Source organism: Telmatherina bonti (genome assembly GCF_933228915.1).
Source record: "Telmatherina bonti genome assembly, chromosome: 1".
NCBI lineage: Eukaryota > Metazoa > Chordata > Actinopteri > Atheriniformes > Telmatherinidae > Telmatherina > Telmatherina bonti.
The window spans coordinates 3373849-3396170 of NC_136619.1; the positions used below are offsets into that span (position 1 = coordinate 3373849).

Below are 22322 nucleotides of genomic sequence, written 5' to 3' on the forward strand. Positions count from 1 at the left end.
GTATGTTACAGTATTGGACAGGACATGTAAGTTACGATGTTGGAAAGGACATGTATGTTAAAGTGTTGGAAAGGACATGTAAGTTACGATGTTGGACAGGAAATGTACGTTATGATGTTGGACAGGACATGTATGTTACGGTGTTTGACACGACATGTATGTTACGATGTTGGACAGGACATGTACGTTATGATGTTGGACAGGACATATATGTTACGGTGTTGGACAGGACACGTATATTACGATGTTGGACAGGAAATGTACATAATGATGTTGGACAGGACATGTATGTTACGGTGTTTGACACGACATGTATTTTACAGTGTTGGACAGGACATGTATGTTACGATGTTGGACAGGACATGTATTTTACGGTGTTGGACAGGACATGTAAGTCACGATGTTGGACAGGACATGTATGTTACGGTGTTGGACAGAACATGTATATTTCGATGTTGGACAGGACATGTATGTTACAGTGTTGGACAGGACATGTATGTTACGGTGTTGGACAGGACATGTATGTTACGATGTTGGACAGGACATGTATATTATAGTGCTGGACAGGACATGTATGTTACGGTGTTGGACAGGACATGTATGTTACGGTGTTGGACAGGACATGTATGTTACGATGTTGGAGAAGACATGTATGTTACGGTGTTGGACAGGACATGTAAGTTACGATGTTGGACAGGACATGTATGTTAAAGTGTTGGACAGGACATGTAAGTTACGATGTTGGACAGGAAATGTACGTTATGATGTTGGACAGGACATGTATGTTACGGTGTTTGACACGACATGTATGTTACGATGTTGGACAGGACATGTACGTTATGATGTTGGACAGGACATATATGTTACGGTGTTGGACAGGACACGTATATTACGATGTTGGACAGGAAATGTACATAATGATGTTGGACAGGACATGTATGTTACGGTGTTTGACACGACATGTATTTTACAGTGTTGGACAGGACATGTACGTTATGATGTTGGACAGGACATGTATGTTACAGTGTTGGACAGGACATGTAAGTTACGATGTTGGAAAGGAAATGTACGTTACGATATTGGACAGGACATTTATGTTACGGTGTTGAACAGGACATGTATGTTACGGTGTTGAACAGGACATGTATGTTACAGTGTTGGATAGGACATGTATGTTACAGTGTTGGACAGGACATGTAAGTGATGATATTGGACAGGACATGTATGTTACGATGTTGGACAGGACATGTATGTTACGATGTTGGACAGGACATGTACGTTATGATGTTGGACAGGACATGTATGTTACGATGTTTGACAGGACATGTATGTTACGATGTTGGACAGGACATGTATGTTTCAATTTTGGACAGGACATGTATGTTACGGTGTTGGACAGGACATGTATGTTACAGTTTTGGACAGGACATGTAAGTTACGATATTGGACAGGACATGTATGTTACGATGTTGGACAGGACATGTATGTTACGGTGTTTGACAGGACATGTATGTTACGATGTTGGAAGGGACATGTACGTTATGATGTTTGACAGGACATGTAAGTTACGATATTGGACAGGACATGTATGTTACCATGTTGGACAGGACAAATATGTTACGGTGTTGGACATAACATGTACGTTATGATGTTAGACAGGACATGTATGTTACAGTGTTGGACAGGACATGTATGTTACGATGTTGGACAGGACATGTAAGTTACCATGTTGGACAGGACATATATGTTACGGTGTTGGACATAACATGTATGTTACGGTGTTGGACAGGACATGTATGTTACGGTGTTGGACAGAACATTTATGTTTTGATGTTGGACAGGACATGTATGTTACGGTGTCGGAAAAGACATGTATGTTACGGTGTTGGACAGGACATGTATGTTGTGGTGTTGGACAGGACATGTACGTCATGGTGTTGGACAGGACATGTATGTTATGATGTTGAACAGGATATGTATGTTACAGTGTTGGACAGGACATGTAAGTTACGATATTGGACAGGACATGTATATTACGATGTTGGACAGGACATGTATGTTACGGTGTTTGACAGGACATGTATGTTACGATGTTGGACAGGACATGTACGTTATGATGTTGGACAGGACATGTAAGTTACGATATTGGACAGGACATGTATGTTACGGTGTTGGACAGGACATGTATGTTATGGTGTTAAACAGGACATGTATGTTACGGTGTTGGACAGGACATGTATGTTCCGATGTTGGACAGAACATGTATGTTACGATGTTGGACAGGACATGTATGTTACGGAGTTGTACAGGACATGTATGTAACAGTGTTGGACAGGACATGTATGTTACAGTGTTGGAAGGGACATGTATGTTACGATGTTGGACAGGACATGTAAGTCACGATGTTGGACAGGACATGTATGTTACGGTGTTGGATAGAACATGTATATTTCGATGTTGGACAGGACATGTATGTTACGATGTTGGACAGGACATGTATGTTACGGTGTTGGACAGGACATGTAAGTCACGATGTTGGACAGGACATGTATGTTACGGTGTTGGACAGAACATGTATATTTCGATGTTGGACAGGACATGTATGTTTCGATGTTGGACAGGACATGTATGTTACGGTGTTGGACAGGCCATGTATGTTACGGTGTTGGACAGGACATGTAAGTTACGATGTTGGACAGGACATGTATGTTAAAGTGTTGGACAGGACATGTAAGTTACGATGTTGGACAGGAAATGTACGTTATGATGTTGGACAGGACATGTATGTTACGGTGTTTGACACGACATGTATGTTACGATGTTGGACAGGACATGTACGTTATGATGTTGGACAGGACATATATGTTACGGTGTTGGACAGGACACGTATATTACGATGTTGGACAGGAAATGTACGTAATGATTTTGGACAGGACATGTATGTTACGGTGTTTGACACGACATGTATTTTACAGTGTTGGACAGGACATGTATGTTACGATGTTGGACAGGACATGTATGTTACGGTGTTGGACAGGACATGTAAGTCACGATGTTGGACAGGACATGTATGTTACGGTGTTGGACAGAACATGTATATTTCGATGTTGGACAGGACATGTATGTTACGATGTTGGACAGGACATGTATGTTACGGTGTTGGACAGGACATGTATGTTACGATGTTGGACAGGACATGTATATTATAGTGCTGGACAGGACATGTATGTTACGGTGTTGGACAGGACATGTATGTTACGGTGTTGGACAGGACATGTATGTTACGATGTTGGAGAAGACATGTATGTTACAGTATTGGACAGGACATGTAAGTTACGATGTTGGAAAGGACATGTATGTTAAAGTGTTGGAAAGGACATGTAAGTTACGATGTTGGACAGGAAATGTACGTTATGATGTTGGACAGGACATGTATGTTACGGTGTTTGACACGACATGTATGTTACGATGTTGGACAGGACATGTACGTTATGATGTTGGACAGGACATATATGTTACGGTGTTGGACAGGACACGTATATTACGATGTTGGACAGGAAATGTACATAATGAGATTGGACAGGACATGTATGTTACGGTGTTTGACACGACATGTATTTTACAGTGTTGGACAGGACATGTATGTTACGATGTTGGACAGGACATGTATTTTACGGTGTTGGACAGGACATGTAAGTCACGATGTTGGACAGGACATGTATGTTACGGTGTTGGACAGAACATGTATATTTCGATGTTGGACAGGACATGTATGTTACGGTGTTGGACAGGACATGTATGTTACGGTGTTGGACAGGACATGTATGTTACGATGTTGGACAGGACATGTATATTATAGTGCTGGACAGGACATGTATGTTACGGTGTTGGACAGGACATGTATGTTACGGTGTTGGACAGGACATGTATGTTACGATGTTGGAGAAGACATGTATGTTACGGTGTTGGACAGGACATGTAAGTTACGATGTTGGACAGGACATGTATGTTAAAGTGTTGGACAGGACATGTAAGTTACGATGTTGGACAGGAAATGTACGTTATGATGTTGGACAGGACATGTATGTTACGGTGTTTGACACGACATGTATGTTACGATGTTGGACAGGACATGTACGTTATGATGTTGGACAGGACATATATGTTACGGTGTTTGACAGGACACGTATATTACGATGTTGGACAGGAAATGTACATAATGATGTTGGACAGGACATGTATGTTACGGTGTTTGACACGACATGTATTTTACAGTGTTGGACAGGACATGTACGTTATGATGTTGGACAGGACATGTATGTTACAGTGTTGGACAGGACATGTAAGTTACGATGTTGGAAAGGAAATGTACGTTACGATATTGGACAGGACATTTATGTTACGGTGTTGAACAGGACATGTATGTTACGGTGTTGAACAGGACATGTATGTTACAGTGTTGGATAGGACATGTATGTTACAGTGTTGGACAGGACATGTAAGTGATGATATTGGACAGGACATGTATGTTACGATGTTGGACAGGACATGTATGTTACGGTGTTTGACAGGACATGTATGTTACGATGTTGGACAGGACATGTACGTTATGATGTTGGACAGGACATGTATGTTACGATGTTGGACAGGACATGTATGTTTCAATTTTGGACAGGACATGTATGTTACGGTGTTGGACAGGACATGTACGTTATGATGTTGGACAGGACATGTAAGTTACGATATTGGACAGGACATGTATGTTACGATGTTGGACAGGACATGTATGTTACGGTGTTGGACAGGACATGTATGTTGCAGTTTTGGACAGGACATGTAAGTTACGATATTGGACAGGAAATGTATGTTACATTTTTGGACAGGACATGTATGTTACGGTGTTGGGCAGGCAATGTATGTTACACTGTTGGACAGGAGATGTATGTTACGGTGTTGGACAGGACATGTACGTTATGATGTTAGACAGGACATGTATGTTACGGTGTTGGACAGGACATGTATGATACGATGTTGGACAGGACATGTAAGTTACCATGTTGGACAGGACATATATGTTACGGTGTTGGACAGGACATGTATGTAACGGTGTTGGACAGGACATGTACGTTATGATGTTAGACAGGACATGTATGTTACAGTGTTGGACAGGACATGTATGTTACGATGTTGGACAGGACATGTAAGTTACCATGTTGGACAGGACATATATGTTACGGTGTTGGACATAACATGTATGTTACGGTGTTGGACAGGACATGTATGTAACGGTGTTGGACAGAACATTTATGTTTTGATGTTGGACAGGACATGTATGTTACGGTGTCGGAAAAGACATGTATGTTACGGTGTTGGACAGGACATGTATGTTGTGGTGTTGGACAGGACATGTACGTCATGATGTTGGACAGGACATGTATGTTATGATGTTGAACAGGATATGTATGTTACAGTGTTGGACAGGACATGTAAGTTACGATATTGGACAGGACATGTATGTTACGATGTTGGACAGGACATGTATGTTAAAGTGTTGGACAGAACATGTATATTTCGGTGTTGGACAGGACATGTATGTTACGATGTTGGACAGGACATGTATATTATAGTGCTGGACAGGACATGTATGTTACGGTGTTGGACAGGACATGTATGTTACGATGTTGGACAGGACATGTATGTTACGATGTTGGACAGGACATGTAAGTTACGATGTTGGACAGGATATGTATGTTAAAGTGTTGGACAGGACATGTAAGTTACGATGTTGGACAGGAAATGTACGTTATGATGTTGGACAGGACATGTATGTTACGGTGTTTGACACGACATGTATGTTACGATGTTGGACAGGACATGTACGTTATGACGTTGGACAGGACATATATGTTACGGTGTTGGACAGGACACGTATATTACGATGTTGGACAGGAAATGTACGTAATGATGTTGGACAGGACATGTATGTTACGGTGTTTGACACGACATGTCTTTGACAGTGTTGGACAGGACATGTACGTTATGATGTTGGACAGGACATGTATGTTACAGTGTTGGACAGGACATGTAAGTTACGATATTGGACAGGACATTTATGTTACGGTGTTGAACAGGACATGTATGTTACGGTGTTGAACAGGACATGTATGTTACAGTGTTGGATAGGACATGTATGTTACAGTGTTGGACAGGACATGTAAGTTGCGATATTGGACAGGACATGTAAGTTACGATATTGGACAGGACATGTATGTTACGATGTTGGACAGGACATGTATGTTACCGTGTTTGACAGGACATGTATGTTACGATGTTGGACAGGACATGTACGTTATGATGTTGGACAGGACATGTAAGTTACGATATTGGACAGGACATGTATGTTACGATGTTGGACAGGACATGTATGTTACGGTGTTTGACAGGACATGTATGTTACGATGTTGGACAGGACATGTATGTTACAATTTTGGACAGGACATGCATGTTACGATGTTGAACAGGACATGTATGTTACAATTTTGGACAGGACATGTATGTTACGGTGTTGGACAGGACATGTATGTTACAGTTTTGGACAGGACATGTAAGTTACGATATTGGACAGGACATGTATGTTACATTTTTGGACAGGACATGTATGTTACGGTGTTGGGCAGGCAATGTATGTTACACTGTTGGACAGGAGATGTATGTTACGGTGTTGGACAGGACAGGTATGTTGCGGTGTTGGAAAGGACATGTATGTTACGGTGTTGGACAGGACATGTACGTTATGATGTTAGACAGGACATGTATGTTACGGTGTTTGACACGACATGTATTTTACAGTGTTGGACAGGACATGTATGTTACGATGTTGGACAGGACATGTATGTTACGGTGTTGGACAGGACATGTAAGTCACGATGTTGGACAGGACATGTATGTTACGGTGTTGGACAGAACATGTATATTTCGATGTTGGACAGGACATGTATGTTACGATGTTGGACAGGACATGTATGTTACGGTGTTGGACAGGACATGTATGTTACGATGTTGGACAGGACATGTATATTATAGTGCTGGACAGGACATGTATGTTACGGTGTTGGACAGGACATGTATGTTACGGTGTTGGACAGGACATGTATGTTACGATGTTGGAGAAGACATGTATGTTACAGTATTGGACAGGACATGTAAGTTACGATGTTGGAAAGGACATGTATGTTAAAGTGTTGGAAAGGACATGTAAGTTACGATGTTGGACAGGAAATGTACGTTATGATGTTGGACAGGACATGTATGTTACGGTGTTTGACACGACATGTATGTTACGATGTTGGACAGGACATGTACGTTATGATGTTGGACAGGACATATATGTTACGGTGTTGGACAGGACACGTATATTACGATGTTGGACAGGAAATGTACATAATGATGTTGGACAGGACATGTATGTTACAGTGTTTGACACGACATGTATTTTACAGTGTTGGACAGGACATGTATGTTACGATGTTGGACAGGACATGTATTTTACGGTGTTGGACAGGACATGTAAGTCACGATGTTGGACAGGACATGTATGTTACGGTGTTGGACAGAACATGTATATTTCGATGTTGGACAGGACATGTATGTTACGGTGTTGGACAGGACATGTATGTTACGGTGTTGGACAGGACATGTATGTTACGATGTTGGACAGGACATGTATGTTACGGTGTTGGACAGGACATGTATGTTACGATGTTGGAGAAGACATGTATGTTACGGTGTTGGACAGGACATGTAAGTTACGATGTTGGACAGGACATGTATGTTAAAGTGTTGGACAGGACATGTAAGTTACGATGTTGGACAGGACATGTACGTTAGGATGTTGGACAGGACATGTAAGTTACGATATTGGACAGGACATGTATGTTACGATGTTGGACAGGACATGTATGTTACGATGTTGGACAGGACATGTATGTTACAATTTTGGACAGGACATGTATGTTACGGTGTTGGACAGGACATGTATGTTACAGTTTTGGACAGGACATGTAAGTTACGATAATGGACAGGACATGTATGTTACGATGTTGGACAGGACATGTATGTTACGGTGTTTGACAGGACATGTATGTTACGATGTTGGACAGGACATGTACGTTATGATGTTGGACAGGACATGTAAGTTACGATATTGGACAGGACATGTATGTTACGATGTTGGACAGGACATGTATGTTACGGTGTTTGACAGGACATGTATGTTACGATGTTGGACAGGACATGTATGTTACAATTTTGGACAGGACATGTATGTTACGATGTTGAACAGGACATGTATGTTACAATTTTGGACAGGACATGTATGTTACGGTGTTGGACAGGACATGTATGTTACAGTTTTGGACAGGACATGTAAGTTACGATATTGGACAGTACATGTATGTTACATTTTTGGACAGGACATGTATGTTACGGTGTTGGGCAGGCAATGTATGTTACATTGTTGGACAGGAGATGTATGTTACGGTGTTGGACAGGACAGGTATGTTGCGGTGTTGGAGAGGTCATGTATGTTACGGTGTTGGACAGGACATGTACGTTATGATGTTAGACAGGACATGTATGTTACGGTGTTGGACAGGACATGTATGATACGATGTTGGACAGGACATGTAAGTTACCATGTTGGACAGGACATATATGTTACGGTGTTGGACAGGACATGTATGTAACGGTGTTGGACAGGACATGTACGTTATGATGTTAGACAGGACATGTATGTTACAGTGTTGGACAGGACATGTATGTTACGATGTTGGACAGGACATGTAAGTTACCATGTTGGACAGGACATATATGTTACGGTGTTGGACATAACATGTATGTTACGGTGTTGGACAGGACATGTATGTTACGGTGTTGGACAGAACATTTATGTTTTGATGTTGGACAGGACATGTATGTTACGGTGTCGGAAAAGACATGTATGTTACGGTGTTGGACAGGACATGTATGTTGTGGTGTTGGACAGGACATGTACGTCATGATGTTGGACAGGACATGTATGTTATGATGTTGAACAGGATATGTATGTTACAGTGTTGGACAGGACATGTAAGTTACGATATTGGACAGGACATGTATGTTACGATGTTGGACAGGACATGTATGTTAAAGTGTTGGACAGAACATGTATATTTCGGTGTTGGACAGGACATGTATGTTACGATGTTGGACAGGACATGTATATTATAGTGCTGGACAGGACATGTATGTTACGGTGTTGGACAGGACATGTATGTTACGATGTTGGACAGGACATGTATGTTACGATGTTGGACAGGACATGTAAGTTACGATGTTGGACAGGATATGTATGTTAAAGTGTTGGACAGGACATGTAAGTTACGATGTTGGACAGGAAATGTACGTTATGATGTTGGACAGGACATGTATGTTACGGTGTTTGACACGACATGTATGTTACGATGTTGGACAGGACATGTACGTTATGACGTTGGACAGGACATATATGTTACGGTGTTGGACAGGACACGTATATTACGATGTTGGACAGGAAATGTACGTAATGATGTTGGACAGGACATGTATGTTACGGTGTTTGACACGACATGTCTTTTACAGTGTTGGACAGGACATGTACGTTATGATGTTGGACAGGACATGTATGTTACAGTGTTGGACAGGACATGTAAGTTACGATATTGGACAGGACATTTATGTTACGGTGTTGAACAGGACATGTATGTTACGGTGTTGAACAGGACATGTATGTTACAGTGTTGGATAGGACATGTATGTTACAGTGTTGGACAGGACATGTAAGTTGCGATATTGGACAGGACATGTAAGTTACGATATTGGACAGGACATGTATGTTACGATGTTGGACAGGACATGTATGTTACCGTGTTTGACAGGACATGTATGTTACGATGTTGGACAGGACATGTACGTTATGATGTTGGACAGGACATGTAAGTTACGATATTGGACAGGACATGTATGTTACGATGTTGGACAGGACATGTATGTTACGGTGTTTGACAGGACATGTATGTTACGATGTTGGACAGGACATGTATGTTACAATTTTGGACAGGACATGCATGTTACGATGTTGAACAGGACATGTATGTTACAATTTTGGACAGGACATGTATGTTACGGTGTTGGACAGGACATGTATGTTACAGTTTTGGACAGGACATGTAAGTTACGATATTGGACAGGACATGTATGTTACATTTTTGGACAGGACATGTATGTTACGGTGTTGGGCAGGCAATGTATGTTACACTGTTGGACAGGAGATGTATGTTACGGTGTTGGACAGGACAGGTATGTTGCGGTGTTGGACAGGACATGTATGTTACGGTGTTGGACAGGACATGTACGTTATGATGTTAGACAGGACATGTATGTTACGGTGTTTGACACGACATGTATTTTACAGTGTTGGACAGGACATGTATGTTACGATGTTGGACAGGACATGTATGTTACGGTGTTGGACAGGACATGTAAGTCACGATGTTGGACAGGACATGTATGTTACGGTGTTGGACAGAACATGTATATTTCGATGTTGGACAGGACATGTATGTTACGATGTTGGACAGGACATGTATGTTACGGTGTTGGACAGGACATGTATGTTACGATGTTGGACAGGACATGTATATTATAGTGCTGGACAGGACATGTATGTTACGGTGTTGGACAGGACATGTATGTTACGGTGTTGGACAGGACATGTATGTTACGATGTTGGAGAAGACATGTATGTTACAGTATTGGACAGGACATGTAAGTTACGATGTTGGAAAGGACATGTATGTTAAAGTGTTGGAAAGGACATGTAAGTTACGATGTTGGACAGGAAATGTACGTTATGATGTTGGACAGGACATGTATGTTACGGTGTTTGACACGACATGTATGTTACGATGTTGGACAGGACATGTACGTTATGATGTTGGACAGGACATATATGTTACGGTGTTGGACAGGACACGTATATTACGATGTTGGACAGGAAATGTACATAATGATGTTGGACAGGACATGTATGTTACAGTGTTTGACACGACATGTATTTTACAGTGTTGGACAGGACATGTATGTTACGATGTTGGACAGGACATGTATTTTACGGTGTTGGACAGGACATGTAAGTCACGATGTTGGACAGGACATGTATGTTACGGTGTTGGACAGAACATGTATATTTCGATGTTGGACAGGACATGTATGTTACGGTGTTGGACAGGACATGTATGTTACGGTGTTGGACAGGACATGTATGTTACGATGTTGGACAGGACATGTATATTATAGTGCTGGACAGGACATGTATGTTACGGTGTTGGACAGGACATGTATGTTACGGTGTTGGACAGGACATGTATGTTACGATGTTGGAGAAGACATGTATGTTACGGTGTTGGACAGGACATGTAAGTTACGATGTTGGACAGGACATGTATGTTAAAGTGTTGGACAGGACATGTAAGTTACGATGTTGGACAGGACATGTACGTTAGGATGTTGGACAGGACATGTAAGTTACGATATTGGACAGGACATGTATGTTACGATGTTGGACAGGACATGTATGTTACGATGTTGGACAGGACATGTATGTTACAATTTTGGACAGGACATGTATGTTACGGTGTTGGACAGGACATGTATGTTACAGTTTTGGACAGGACATGTAAGTTACGATAATGGACAGGACATGTATGTTACGATGTTGGACAGGACATGTATGTTACGGTGTTTGACAGGACATGTATGTTACGATGTTGGACAGGACATGTACGTTATGATGTTGGACAGGACATGTAAGTTACGATATTGGACAGGACATGTATGTTACGATGTTGGACAGGACATGTATGTTACGGTGTTTGACAGGACATGTATGTTACGATGTTGGACAGGACATGTATGTTACAATTTTGGACAGGACATGTATGTTACGATGTTGAACAGGACATGTATGTTACAATTTTGGACAGGACATGTATGTTACGGTGTTGGACAGGACATGTATGTTACAGTTTTGGACAGGACATGTAAGTTACGATATTGGACAGTACATGTATGTTACATTTTTGGACAGGACATGTATGTTACGGTGTTGGGCAGGCAATGTATGTTACATTGTTGGACAGGAGATGTATGTTACGGTGTTGGACAGGACAGGTATGTTGCGGTGTTGGAGAGGTCATGTATGTTACGGTGTTGGACAGGACATGTACGTTATGATGTTAGACAGGACATGTATGTTACGGTGTTGGACAGGACATGTATGATACGATGTTGGACAGGACATGTAAGTTACCATGTTGGACAGGACATATATGTTACGGTGTTGGACAGGACATGTATGTAACGGTGTTGGACAGGACATGTACGTTATGATGTTAGACAGGACATGTATGTTACAGTGTTGGACAGGACATGTATGTTACGATGTTGGACAGGACATGTAAGTTACCATGTTGGACAGGACATATATGTTACGGTGTTGGACATAACATGTATGTTACGGTGTTGGACAGGACATGTATGTTACGGTGTTGGACAGAACATTTATGTTTTGATGTTTGACAGGACATGTATGTTACGGTGTCGGAAAAGACATGTATGTTACGGTGTTGGACAGGACATGTATGTTGTGGTGTTGGACAGGACATGTACGTCATGATGTTGGACAGGACATGTATGTTACGATGTTGAACAGGATATGTATGTTACAGTGTTGGACAGGACATGTATATTATAGTGCTGGACAGGACATGTATGTTACGGTGTTTGACACGACATGTATGTTACGATGTTGGACAGGACATGTATGTTACGATGTTGGACAGGACATGTATGTTACGGTGTTGGACAGGACATGTATGTTACGGTGTTTGACACGACATGTATGTTACGATGTTGGACAGGACATGTATGTTACGGTGTTGGACAGGACATGTATGTTATGATGCTGGACAGGACATGTATGTTACGGTGTTTGACACGACATGTATGTTACGATGTTGGACAGGACATGTATGTTACGGTGTTGGACAGGACATGTATGTTACGGTGTTTGACATGACATGTATGTTACGATGTTGGACAGGACATGTATGTTACGGTGTTGGACAGGACATGTATGTTACGGTGTTTGACACGACATGTATGTTACGATGTTGGACAGGACATGTATGTTACGGTGTTTGACAGGACATGTATGTTACGGTGTTGGACAGGACATGTATGTTACGATGTTGGACAGGACATGTATGTTACGGTGTTGGACAGGACATGTATGTTACGATGTTGGACAGGACATGTATGTTACGGTGTTGGACAGGACATGTATGTTACGATGTTGGACAGGACATGTATGTTACGGTGTTGGACAGAACATTTATGTTTTGATGTTTGACAGGACATGTATGTTACGGTGTCGGAAAAGACATGTATGTTACGGTGTTGGACAGGACATGTATGTTGTGGTGTTGGACAGGACATGTACGTCATGATGTTGGACAGGACATGTATGTTACGATGTTGAACAGGATATGTATGTTACAGTGTTGGACAGGACATGTATATTATAGTGCTGGACAGGACATGTATGTTACGGTGTTTGACACGACATGTATGTTACGATGTTGGACAGGACATGTATGTTACGATGTTGGACAGGACATGTATGTTACGGTGTTGGACAGGACATGTATGTTACGGTGTTTGACACGACATGTATGTTATGATGTTGGACAGGACATGTATGTTACGGTGTTGGACAGGACATGTATGTTTCAGATTCATTTATTGATCCAGGCGTTCCTGTAATCTCTGGGATTGGTCCACTGTGTCTCTGCAGTGTGAGGCTGCTGTTTGTTCTCCGCTGAGCGCTCCATAAACCACGTGTGCTTCACTGCAGTAATTACAAACATGAAACCCACGCTGGCACAGTTGCAGACCTTTCACCCATTTCATTAAAGAAACCATCTGAACGGCTCCTGAAACAGCTTCAGTGTCATGGAAGCACCAGAAAAGAGTTGCTGTTCCTAAAGTCTCAGTTGTTTGGGAATATCTGATTGTTGACTGGAAAACTACAGGAATAAAAAAGTCTGATCCAGATGCATGGAAGACCAGATGTATTACAGTTGTACTGCTGGTTTCAAGGCCTCAGTATGTGGACACGAAAGTAGAATTACTGATGAGAAGTATTCATTGTGGTAAAGAAGCATCTTCACGCCGGACATGAAGCCACCATCAGAGGTCAGGAATTCCACTTCATGTTGAGCTGAAACATGATGGATCTACAGGACTGTTGCAGTGTGGAGTTCAGCTTCGCTGCCTGCCAAATGCTCAACTTCTGCTTTCAGTAAAACACAGAAAGACGCAGCTGGATCGTTGTCACAGTCGGTCCTGTAAGCAAAGTGGAAAATAATCAAGTCAATGTGGAGACAATCTGAAGGTTTCCAGCATGTCGCCAGCAGTGGAGAGAACCGAGGTGTTTGACCCAGCGGTGACCGGAGCCGGGAATGGTTCCACCTAAAGACACCAGCTTCACACTGGCCTGTGAGGTCACACACCCCCACACCCGGTTTTAAACGTTTTTCTCACTGGGAGCATGATGAGAGCCTGTGGTCCTGTTCCATCGTATCCTGATGGTACTAGCTGTATGTAATGCAGTAATGGAGAGATGGTGGGTTGTTTGTACAGCAGACCTGCTGTCATGATGTGGTGGTTTGTGTTTTTCCTTAGTTCAGGTTTCCTGTTTTATTTTGTAGTTTTTCCTGTTTGGTTTCCTTGTTTGTTGTTTAGCTTTATTGATTTCCTGTTCCTGTTCACCTGGTCTTGTTTCAGTTTATTCAGTACACCTGTTTCTTGTTTGGTTCCCCAGTGTATTTATACCCCTCAGTTTTAGTTCTTGGTTGCTGGATTTGTTGTGTTAGTTTGTTGTGTTAGTTTGTTTGTTGTAGTCCCCGGAGATCCTTGGTTAAAATAAATCTACTAAAATCTGAATCCCTGTTCCCTCATCTCTGCGTTTGGGTCCACACCTTCACCTTCCTCACTGCCACCTGTTGACATAATGATCCAGCTAAACGAGGACCGAGCAGAGATGATAACTTTGTTTGAGTTTTTTTGTCGGGAGGCGGCCAAACACCTCCCGACCTACGAGCCTCTGGACCCGGAGCCTCACTGGACCTCTCCAAGAAGAAACAGGCGCAGACGGCACTGACGACTGGTGGGCCCAGGGGAGAGCCCGGACCAGTCCCCTTTTCTGGGAATTAGGCTGGCGCTCCGCACATCAGGACCACTACCCCCGCCTGCTCCGCGGCCCCCGTCTCCGGTGTCCCCGCCTGCGTCCCAGCCCTGGTCCACGCCGCCAGCGCCAAGATCCTGTCCACCATCTCTGTCCTGAGTTCCCGAGGAGGTCCCAGATTGGGACGCTCCTCCTCCGTCCCGAGTGCCTGACGAGGTGGATCCAGAGTCAGGCTTGCCCCCGTCTTCCCGGCTCTCCTCCTGGACTATGCCGCCTTGGGTTCCTGGCCGTTGTTTCGCCCTGGTCCCTCCTCCGGGGCCCCCTCCTCCCACCCGTCTCTGGACTCTTGACTTTTTTGGGCCGGCCCTTGAGGGGGGGGTACTGTCATACTGCCACCACTCCTTGACACCTGCACTGCAGATGTCAGATACGATGAAAGGAAACCAGACTTGGATGCTCTGATGGTGTTTTTCTTCCTTCAGGGTTTCAGCAGACTGATGGCAGTCCTCTCTGCTGCAGGTTGGCTTGTTCTGTCTGCGCCGGATGAGCAGAAATGTTGGGATTTGTTTACATTTTCTCATGACACCAAACGCGCTGCAGCAGATTCTCTCGGCTGCAATGCCAGTTACAACTTCGTATGTTTTATTTACTTTCTGTTCAGAGAAAAATGTTTTCTCTTTCTGCAAGAAAGTATCAAGAATTTTCAAAAACTTGATTAAAGCTTCTGTTAGACTGAGTCAGTTGCTGTTTAGATCATTTGCAGGTTATTTATTTACAGAGATAAGACCTGTTCTTTGCTTTCTTCCTAGCACACCCAGCTCACCCATCTAAATATATTTCCTGCAGAAAAAAGAAAAGTCTAATTACTCCATTTTCAGTATCATGATATTTTTTCTTTCTGAATATTCTAGTAAAACCTTTTCGACATAAAACTGAACCTTCTGTCTCTTCTAACCCGGTTTCCATGTGTTAAACGGGTCCAGGTGCTACACCGGGACGGGGTCCAGACCTTCACCGGAGTGACGCTCTGCGCGCGAGAGCGCGTCAGAAAGTTGCACGAGGACCAGCCTGTGGACTTCCAGCTGTGGACCGAACATGGCTCTGGTTCTGCTTTTCTTTTTGTCTCGCGTGGACTGCGGTTCTGCGGTGGTGTCGGCACGACGGGAGCTTTACACGAACCACTGGGCGGTTCGGATCGCAGGTGGTCCGGAACAAGCCGACATGGTGGCGGTGAAGTATGGATACAGGAACCTGGGACAGGTAGGTTCGCTCTTCCATCTCTCTGTTTTTATCCTGCTCAGGTAAAACATGGAAGATGAATGACCTAAACAGGTTTGTCGTTATAAAAGATGACATCACATTTCCCCAAAAGAACCAGTAATGCTGGTTTATACTGGATCTGAGCTCTGACCAGTCAGCCAGACCCACTTTCCTCCTGTTGAAAGGGAAGAGTCCTCACACTGGTAACAGTTCTCTGCAGTTTGTGGATCATTTCCGCCACATTGATGGTAAAAATCTTTATTTCTATCAGATGCTTCAGCTTCAACATCAGCTCATATTTCCCATAAACAACGCTGTTTATGTTCTACTGGGATTAAAATCTGTGCTCAAAATGTTCTGTTTGGTCCCAACGTTTTGGACTTAAAGCTGTAAAAGCTAAATTCCTGCCCGAAGCCCCTCGGTGCAGTGTTGCCCTCAGGAGAAGAGGCTGATTTGATGATTCAGGGTTTTTACTTGATGGATGCAATGAGCAGTCAACTTCATTCGCCTTCGCTGTGTCTGCTGGGAGGTCTGGTCACAGACCAGTCTGTGATCCAGAGTTAAAGAAGCAGCAGAGCAGACTGCATGTTTTCTTTATCATATTAAGTAAAAATGAAAAGTAACTCTGTTTTTACATGGCTACAGGGTTACATGGGCCCACCTCCCGTGGGCTCACCATCTGCAGGAGGAGCCGTAGGGGTCGGGTGCAATGTGAGCTGGGCGGCAGCAAGGGGCGGGGACCCTGGCGGTCCGATCCCCGGCTGCAGAAGCTGGCTCTAGGGACGTGGAACGTCACCTCTCTGGTGGGGAAGGAGCCTGAGCTTGTGCGCGAGGTTGAGCGGTTCCGACTAGATATAGTTGGACTCACCTCGACGCATGGCTTGGGCTCTGGAACCAGAACCCTCGAGAGGGGCTGGACTTTCTTCCACTCTGGAGTTGCTCATGGTGAGAGGCACTGAGCAGGTGTGGGCATTCTCATCAGCCCCCAGCTTGGTGCCTGCACGTTGGGGTTTACCCCGGTGGATGAAAGGGTAGTTTCCCTCCGCCTCCGGGTGGGGGGACGGGTCCTGACTGTTGTCTGTGCTTATGCACCGAACAGCAGTTCAGAGTACCCACCCTTTCTGGAGTCCTTGGAGGGAGTGCTGGAGGGTGCTCCTTCTGGGGACTCCATTGTTCTGCTGGGGGACTTCAATGCTCACGTGGGCAATGACAGTGAGACCTGGAGGGGAGTGATTGGGAGGCATGGTCCCCCCCCCCCCCCCCCCCCCCGAACCCAAATGGTGTTTTGTTATTGGACTTCTGTGCTCGTCATGGATTGTCCATAACGAACACCATGTTCCAGCATAAGAGTGTCCATATGTGCACCTGGCATCAGGATTCCCTGGGCCGCAGTTCAATGATCGACTTTGTAGTCGTATCGTCGGACCTGCGGCCACATGCCTTGGACACTCGGGTGAAGAGGGGGGCGGAGCTGTCAACTGATCACCACCTGGTGGTGAGTTGGCTCAGATGGTGGGGGAGGAAGCCGGTCAGAGCTGGCAGGCCCAAACGTGTTGTGAGGGTCTGCTGGGAACGTCTGGCTGAGTCCCCTGTCAGAGCGAGCTTCAACTCCCACCTTCAGCAGAGCTTCAACCATGTCCCGAGTGAGACGGGGGACATTGAGTCCGAATGGGCTGTGTTCCGTGCCTCTATTGCTGAGGCGGCCAGCCGGAGCTGTGGCTGCAAGGTCGTTGGTGCCTGTCGTGGTGGTAATCCCAGGACTCGTTGGTGGACACCAGCAGTGAGGGATGCCGTCAAGCTGAAGAAGGAGTCCTATCAGGCCTTCTTGGCCTGTGGGACTCTGGAGGCAGCTGATGGGTACCGACAGGCTAAGCGGCATGCGGCTTCGGCTGTTGCCAAGGCAAAAACTCGGGCATGGGAGGAGTTCGGTGAGGCCATGGAGAAAGACTTCCGGACGGCTTCGAGGAGATTCTGGTCCACCATCCGGCGGCTCAGGAGGGGGAAGCAGTGCTCCATCAATACTGTGTACAGTGGAGATGGGGAGCTGCTGACCTCAACTCGGGACGTTGTGGGTCGGTGGAGGGAATACTTCGAAGACCTCCTCAATCCTACCAACACGTCTTCCCATGAGGGAGCAGAGCTGGTGGACTCAGGGGTGGACTCTCCTATCTCTGGGGCTGAAGTTGCTGAGGTGGTTAAAAAGCTCCTTGGCGGCAAGGCCCCGGGGGTGGATGAGATCCGCCCGGAGTTCCTTAAGGCTCTGGATGCTGTGGGGCTGTCCTGGCTGACACGCCTCTGCAGCATCGCGTGGACATCGGGGACAGTACCGCTGGACTGGCAGACTGGGGTGGTGGTCCCCCTTTTTAAGAAGGGGGACCGGAGGGTGTGTTCCAATTACAGGGGAATCACACTCCTCAGCCTCCCAGGTAAGGTCTATTCAGGGGTCCTGGAGAGGAGGGTCCGCCGGATAGTCGAATCCTGGATTGAGGAGGAGCAGTGTGGTTTCCATCCTGGTCGTGGAACAGTGGACCAGCTCTATACCCTCTTTGGGGTCCTGGAGGGGGCATGGGAGTTTGCCCAACCAGTCTACATGTGCTTTGTGGACCTGGAGAAGGCGTTCGACCATGTCCCCCAGGGGCTCCTGTGGGGGGTACTCCGGGAGTATGGGGAACGGACCCCCTTGTATGAGCTGTCCGGTCCCTGTACGACAGGTGTCAGAGCTTGGTCCGCATTGCCGGTAGTAAGTCGGATTCGTTTCCGGTGAGGGTTAGACTCCGCCAAGGCTGCCCTTTATCACCGATTCTGTTCATAACTTATATGGACAGAATTTCTAGGCGCAGCCGAGGTGTTGAGGGGATCCGGATTGGTGGCCTCAGGATTGGGTCCCTGCTTTTTGCAGATGACGTGTTTAAAAAAACTATCTAATTATGATTGTAGTTATTTTTTTAGTTCATTTATTTTGAAAATATTGAAAATCTTACATACTCCACCTTTAAAACAGCTGGAAATGAAAATTAAAACTGCATCATCATTTATTCATCACTGGTGAAGTTAAAAGGCAGAAGCAGGATCTGGAAATATGACGGCTGATTTACTGAATACTGATTATTGATTTACGGATTACTGATTGTCATCAGTGTGGTCACCTCCTCTGCTCTGCTCTGCTTCAGTCCACCAGTCTGAAGGGTCATGAGGTCTTTTCCAAACCACTTGCTGTCCATTCTTCATCATGGATCTCAAACGTTGTCCTGCAGGTTTTAGACCCTTCTCTGATCCGATCCAACTCATCCAGACCCAACACCTTGCTAAGTTCTACACAATGACACTTTTGAGTAAAGTGCATTGGAGCAGGGAAACTCCCAAAACCTTGCAGGATAGCAGTGGATGTCCCAGCAGGTTTAGTCCGAGGTTCGGAGACAGCTTAGATGTCCATCTGAGAGTTTCCAGGTGACACGTTATGGTTCAGGTCTGTCCAGTAAGAATCAGACTGAACCATAGGGTCGGGAAAATCGAATCGGAAATCTGGATTTTTTTTCTTCGCAATTTTAAAATTGATTTTTTTTTTTTGTTCAAAATCGATTTATTGGTTAAATAAATAAAATTAATCCACTATAAAATTTTTGTCATTTTCAGTGGTTTTATTGATCTTTTTACTTTTCTTCTTGGGCATTGTAGCAGCAGAATGATGATCTGGCTACTCTGTTGTTTTTTCCTCACTGAAATCAAGAAAAATTACAAAAGCAAAAAGAAGTTTTATAAAAAAAAAATTTTTAAAAATTAGTTTTTAATCTATAAAAGTCATCAATATTGAAGAACTTTGAGAATCGCAATTTTAAATCGAATCTGCACCAGAAAAAAATCGGAATCGATTCGAATTGGGACAAAAGCATATCGTCACAGCCCGAGTGAACCAGTATGGCTTGTTGGGAAAGTTGGAGGAGAAAATAAGAAGCTGTATCAGAAGGAAACTCCTCTCAGGTCAGACCGAAGTTAAACCTGTCTCATGCAGCAGGACCATGATCCCAAACACAAAGTCCAGACCTCATCCGGACTGCAGAAACCAGACCGGCTGGTGGAGGACCAGGTCTCAGTTTTGGTCCATCAGAGTCCAGACCTCGTTGGAGGTGTTGCAGTAGTAGTAGTAGCAGCAGTAATAGTAGTAGTAGCAGTAGTAGTAGCAGTAGTAGCAGCAGTAGTAGCAGTTGTAGTAGCAGTAGTAGCAGTAGTAGCAGTAGCGGCAGGAGTAGCAGTAGTAGCAGTAGTAGTAGTAGTAGTAGTAGTAGCAGCAGCAGTAGTAGCAGTAGCAGCAGCAGCAGTAGTAGCAGCAGTAGTAGCAGCAGCAGTAGCAGCAGCAGCAGTAGTAGCAGCAGCAGTAGTAGTAGCAGTAGTAGCAGTAGTAGCAGTAGTAGTAGCAGTAGTAGTAGCAGCAGTAGTAGCAGCAGTAGTAGTAGCAGTAGTAGTAGCAGTATTAGTAGTAGCTGTAGTAGTAGTAGTAGCAGCAGAATCAGTAGTAGCAGTAGTAGGATAGGTAGTAGTAGTAGCAGTAGTAGCAGCAGCAGTAGCAGTAGTAGTAGTAGCTGTAGTAGTAGTAGTAGTAGTAGAAGCAGTAGTAGCAGTAGTAGTAGTAGTAGTAGTTGCAGTAGTAGCTGTAGCAGTGGTAGCAGTAGCAGAAGTAGCAGTAGCAGAAGTAGTAGTAGCAGTAGTAGTAGTAGCAGTAGTAACAGTTGTAGTAGCAGCAGTAGTAGCAGCAGCAGCAGTAGTAGTAGTAGTAGCAGCAGTAGCGTTAGTGGCACTAGTAGTAGTAGTAGTAGCAGTAGTAGCAGTAGCAGCAGCAGTAGTAGTAGCAGTAGCACTAGTAACAGTAGCAACAGTAGCAGTAGTAGTAGCAGTAGCAGAGGTTGTAGTAGCAGCAGTAGCAGTAGTAGTAGCAGCAGTAGCAATAGTAGTAGTAGTAGTAGTAGCAGTAGCACTAGTAGTAGTAGCAGCAGCAGTAGTAGCAGTAGCAATAGTAGTAGTAGTAGTAGCAGTAGCAGTAGTAGTAGTAGCAGTAGTAGTAGTAGCAGCAGTAGTACTTGCAGTAGCAGAAGTAGTAGTAGTAGCAGCAGTAGCAGAGGTTGTAGTAGCAGCAGCAGTAGCAGTAGTAGTAGTAGCAGTAGCACTAGTAGCAGTAGCAATAGTAGTAGTAGCAGTAGTAGTAGTAGTAGTAGCAGTAGCAGTAGTAGTAGTAGCAGCAGTAGCAGAAGTAGTAGTAGCAGCAGTAGTACTTGCAGTAGCAGAAGTAGTAGTAGCAGCAGTAGCAGAGGTAGCAGTAGTAGTAGTAGTAGCAGTAGTAGGAACAGTAGTAGTAGTAGCAGCAGCAGCAGCAGCAGCAGCAGTAGTAGTAGCAGTAGTAGTAGCAGTAGTAGTAGCACCAGTAGTAGCACCAGTAGCAGCAGCAGTAGTAGTAGCACCAGTAGTAGCACCAGTAGCAGTAGCAGTAGTAGCAGTAGTAGTAGCAGTAGCACTAGTAGCAGTAGCAACAGTAGCAGTAGTAGTAGTAGTAGTAGTAGTAGCAGTAGCAGTAGTAGCAGTAGTAGTAGCAGTAGCAGTTGTAGTAGCAGCAGTAGTAGCAGTAGCAGTAGTAGTAGTAGTAGCAGTAGTAGCTGTAGCAGTGGTAGCAGTAGCAGAAGTAGCAGTAGCAGAAGTAGTAGTAGCAGTAGTAGTAGTAGCAGTAGTAACAGTTGTAGTAGCAGCAGTAGTA

The 22322-nt window shown here is 44.4% G+C and overlaps 2 protein-coding genes across 2 annotated transcripts in view; one reads left to right on the top strand and one right to left on the bottom strand.

Moving 5' to 3' along the window:
* Positions 1–16417: 16417 nt before the first annotated feature.
* Positions 16418–22322, top strand: part of pcsk6 (proprotein convertase subtilisin/kexin type 6) — a gene marked incomplete at both ends in the record, with an annotated part of 82093 nt that continues 76188 nt past the window's right edge. Inside the window, one exon of the mRNA XM_079243273.1 lies at positions 16418–16582. Coding sequence (XP_079099399.1) covers positions 16418–16582 — 165 coding nt within the window. The remainder of the gene's footprint in view (positions 16583–22322) is intronic.
* LOC306755459 (uncharacterized protein) overlaps positions 19770–22322 on the bottom strand; it is a gene marked incomplete at both ends in the record, with an annotated part of 26312 nt that continues 23759 nt past the window's right edge. The window contains one exon of the mRNA XM_079239848.1: positions 19770–19894. Within this exon, the coding sequence (XP_079095974.1) occupies positions 19770–19894 (125 nt within the window). The remainder of the gene's footprint in view (positions 19895–22322) is intronic.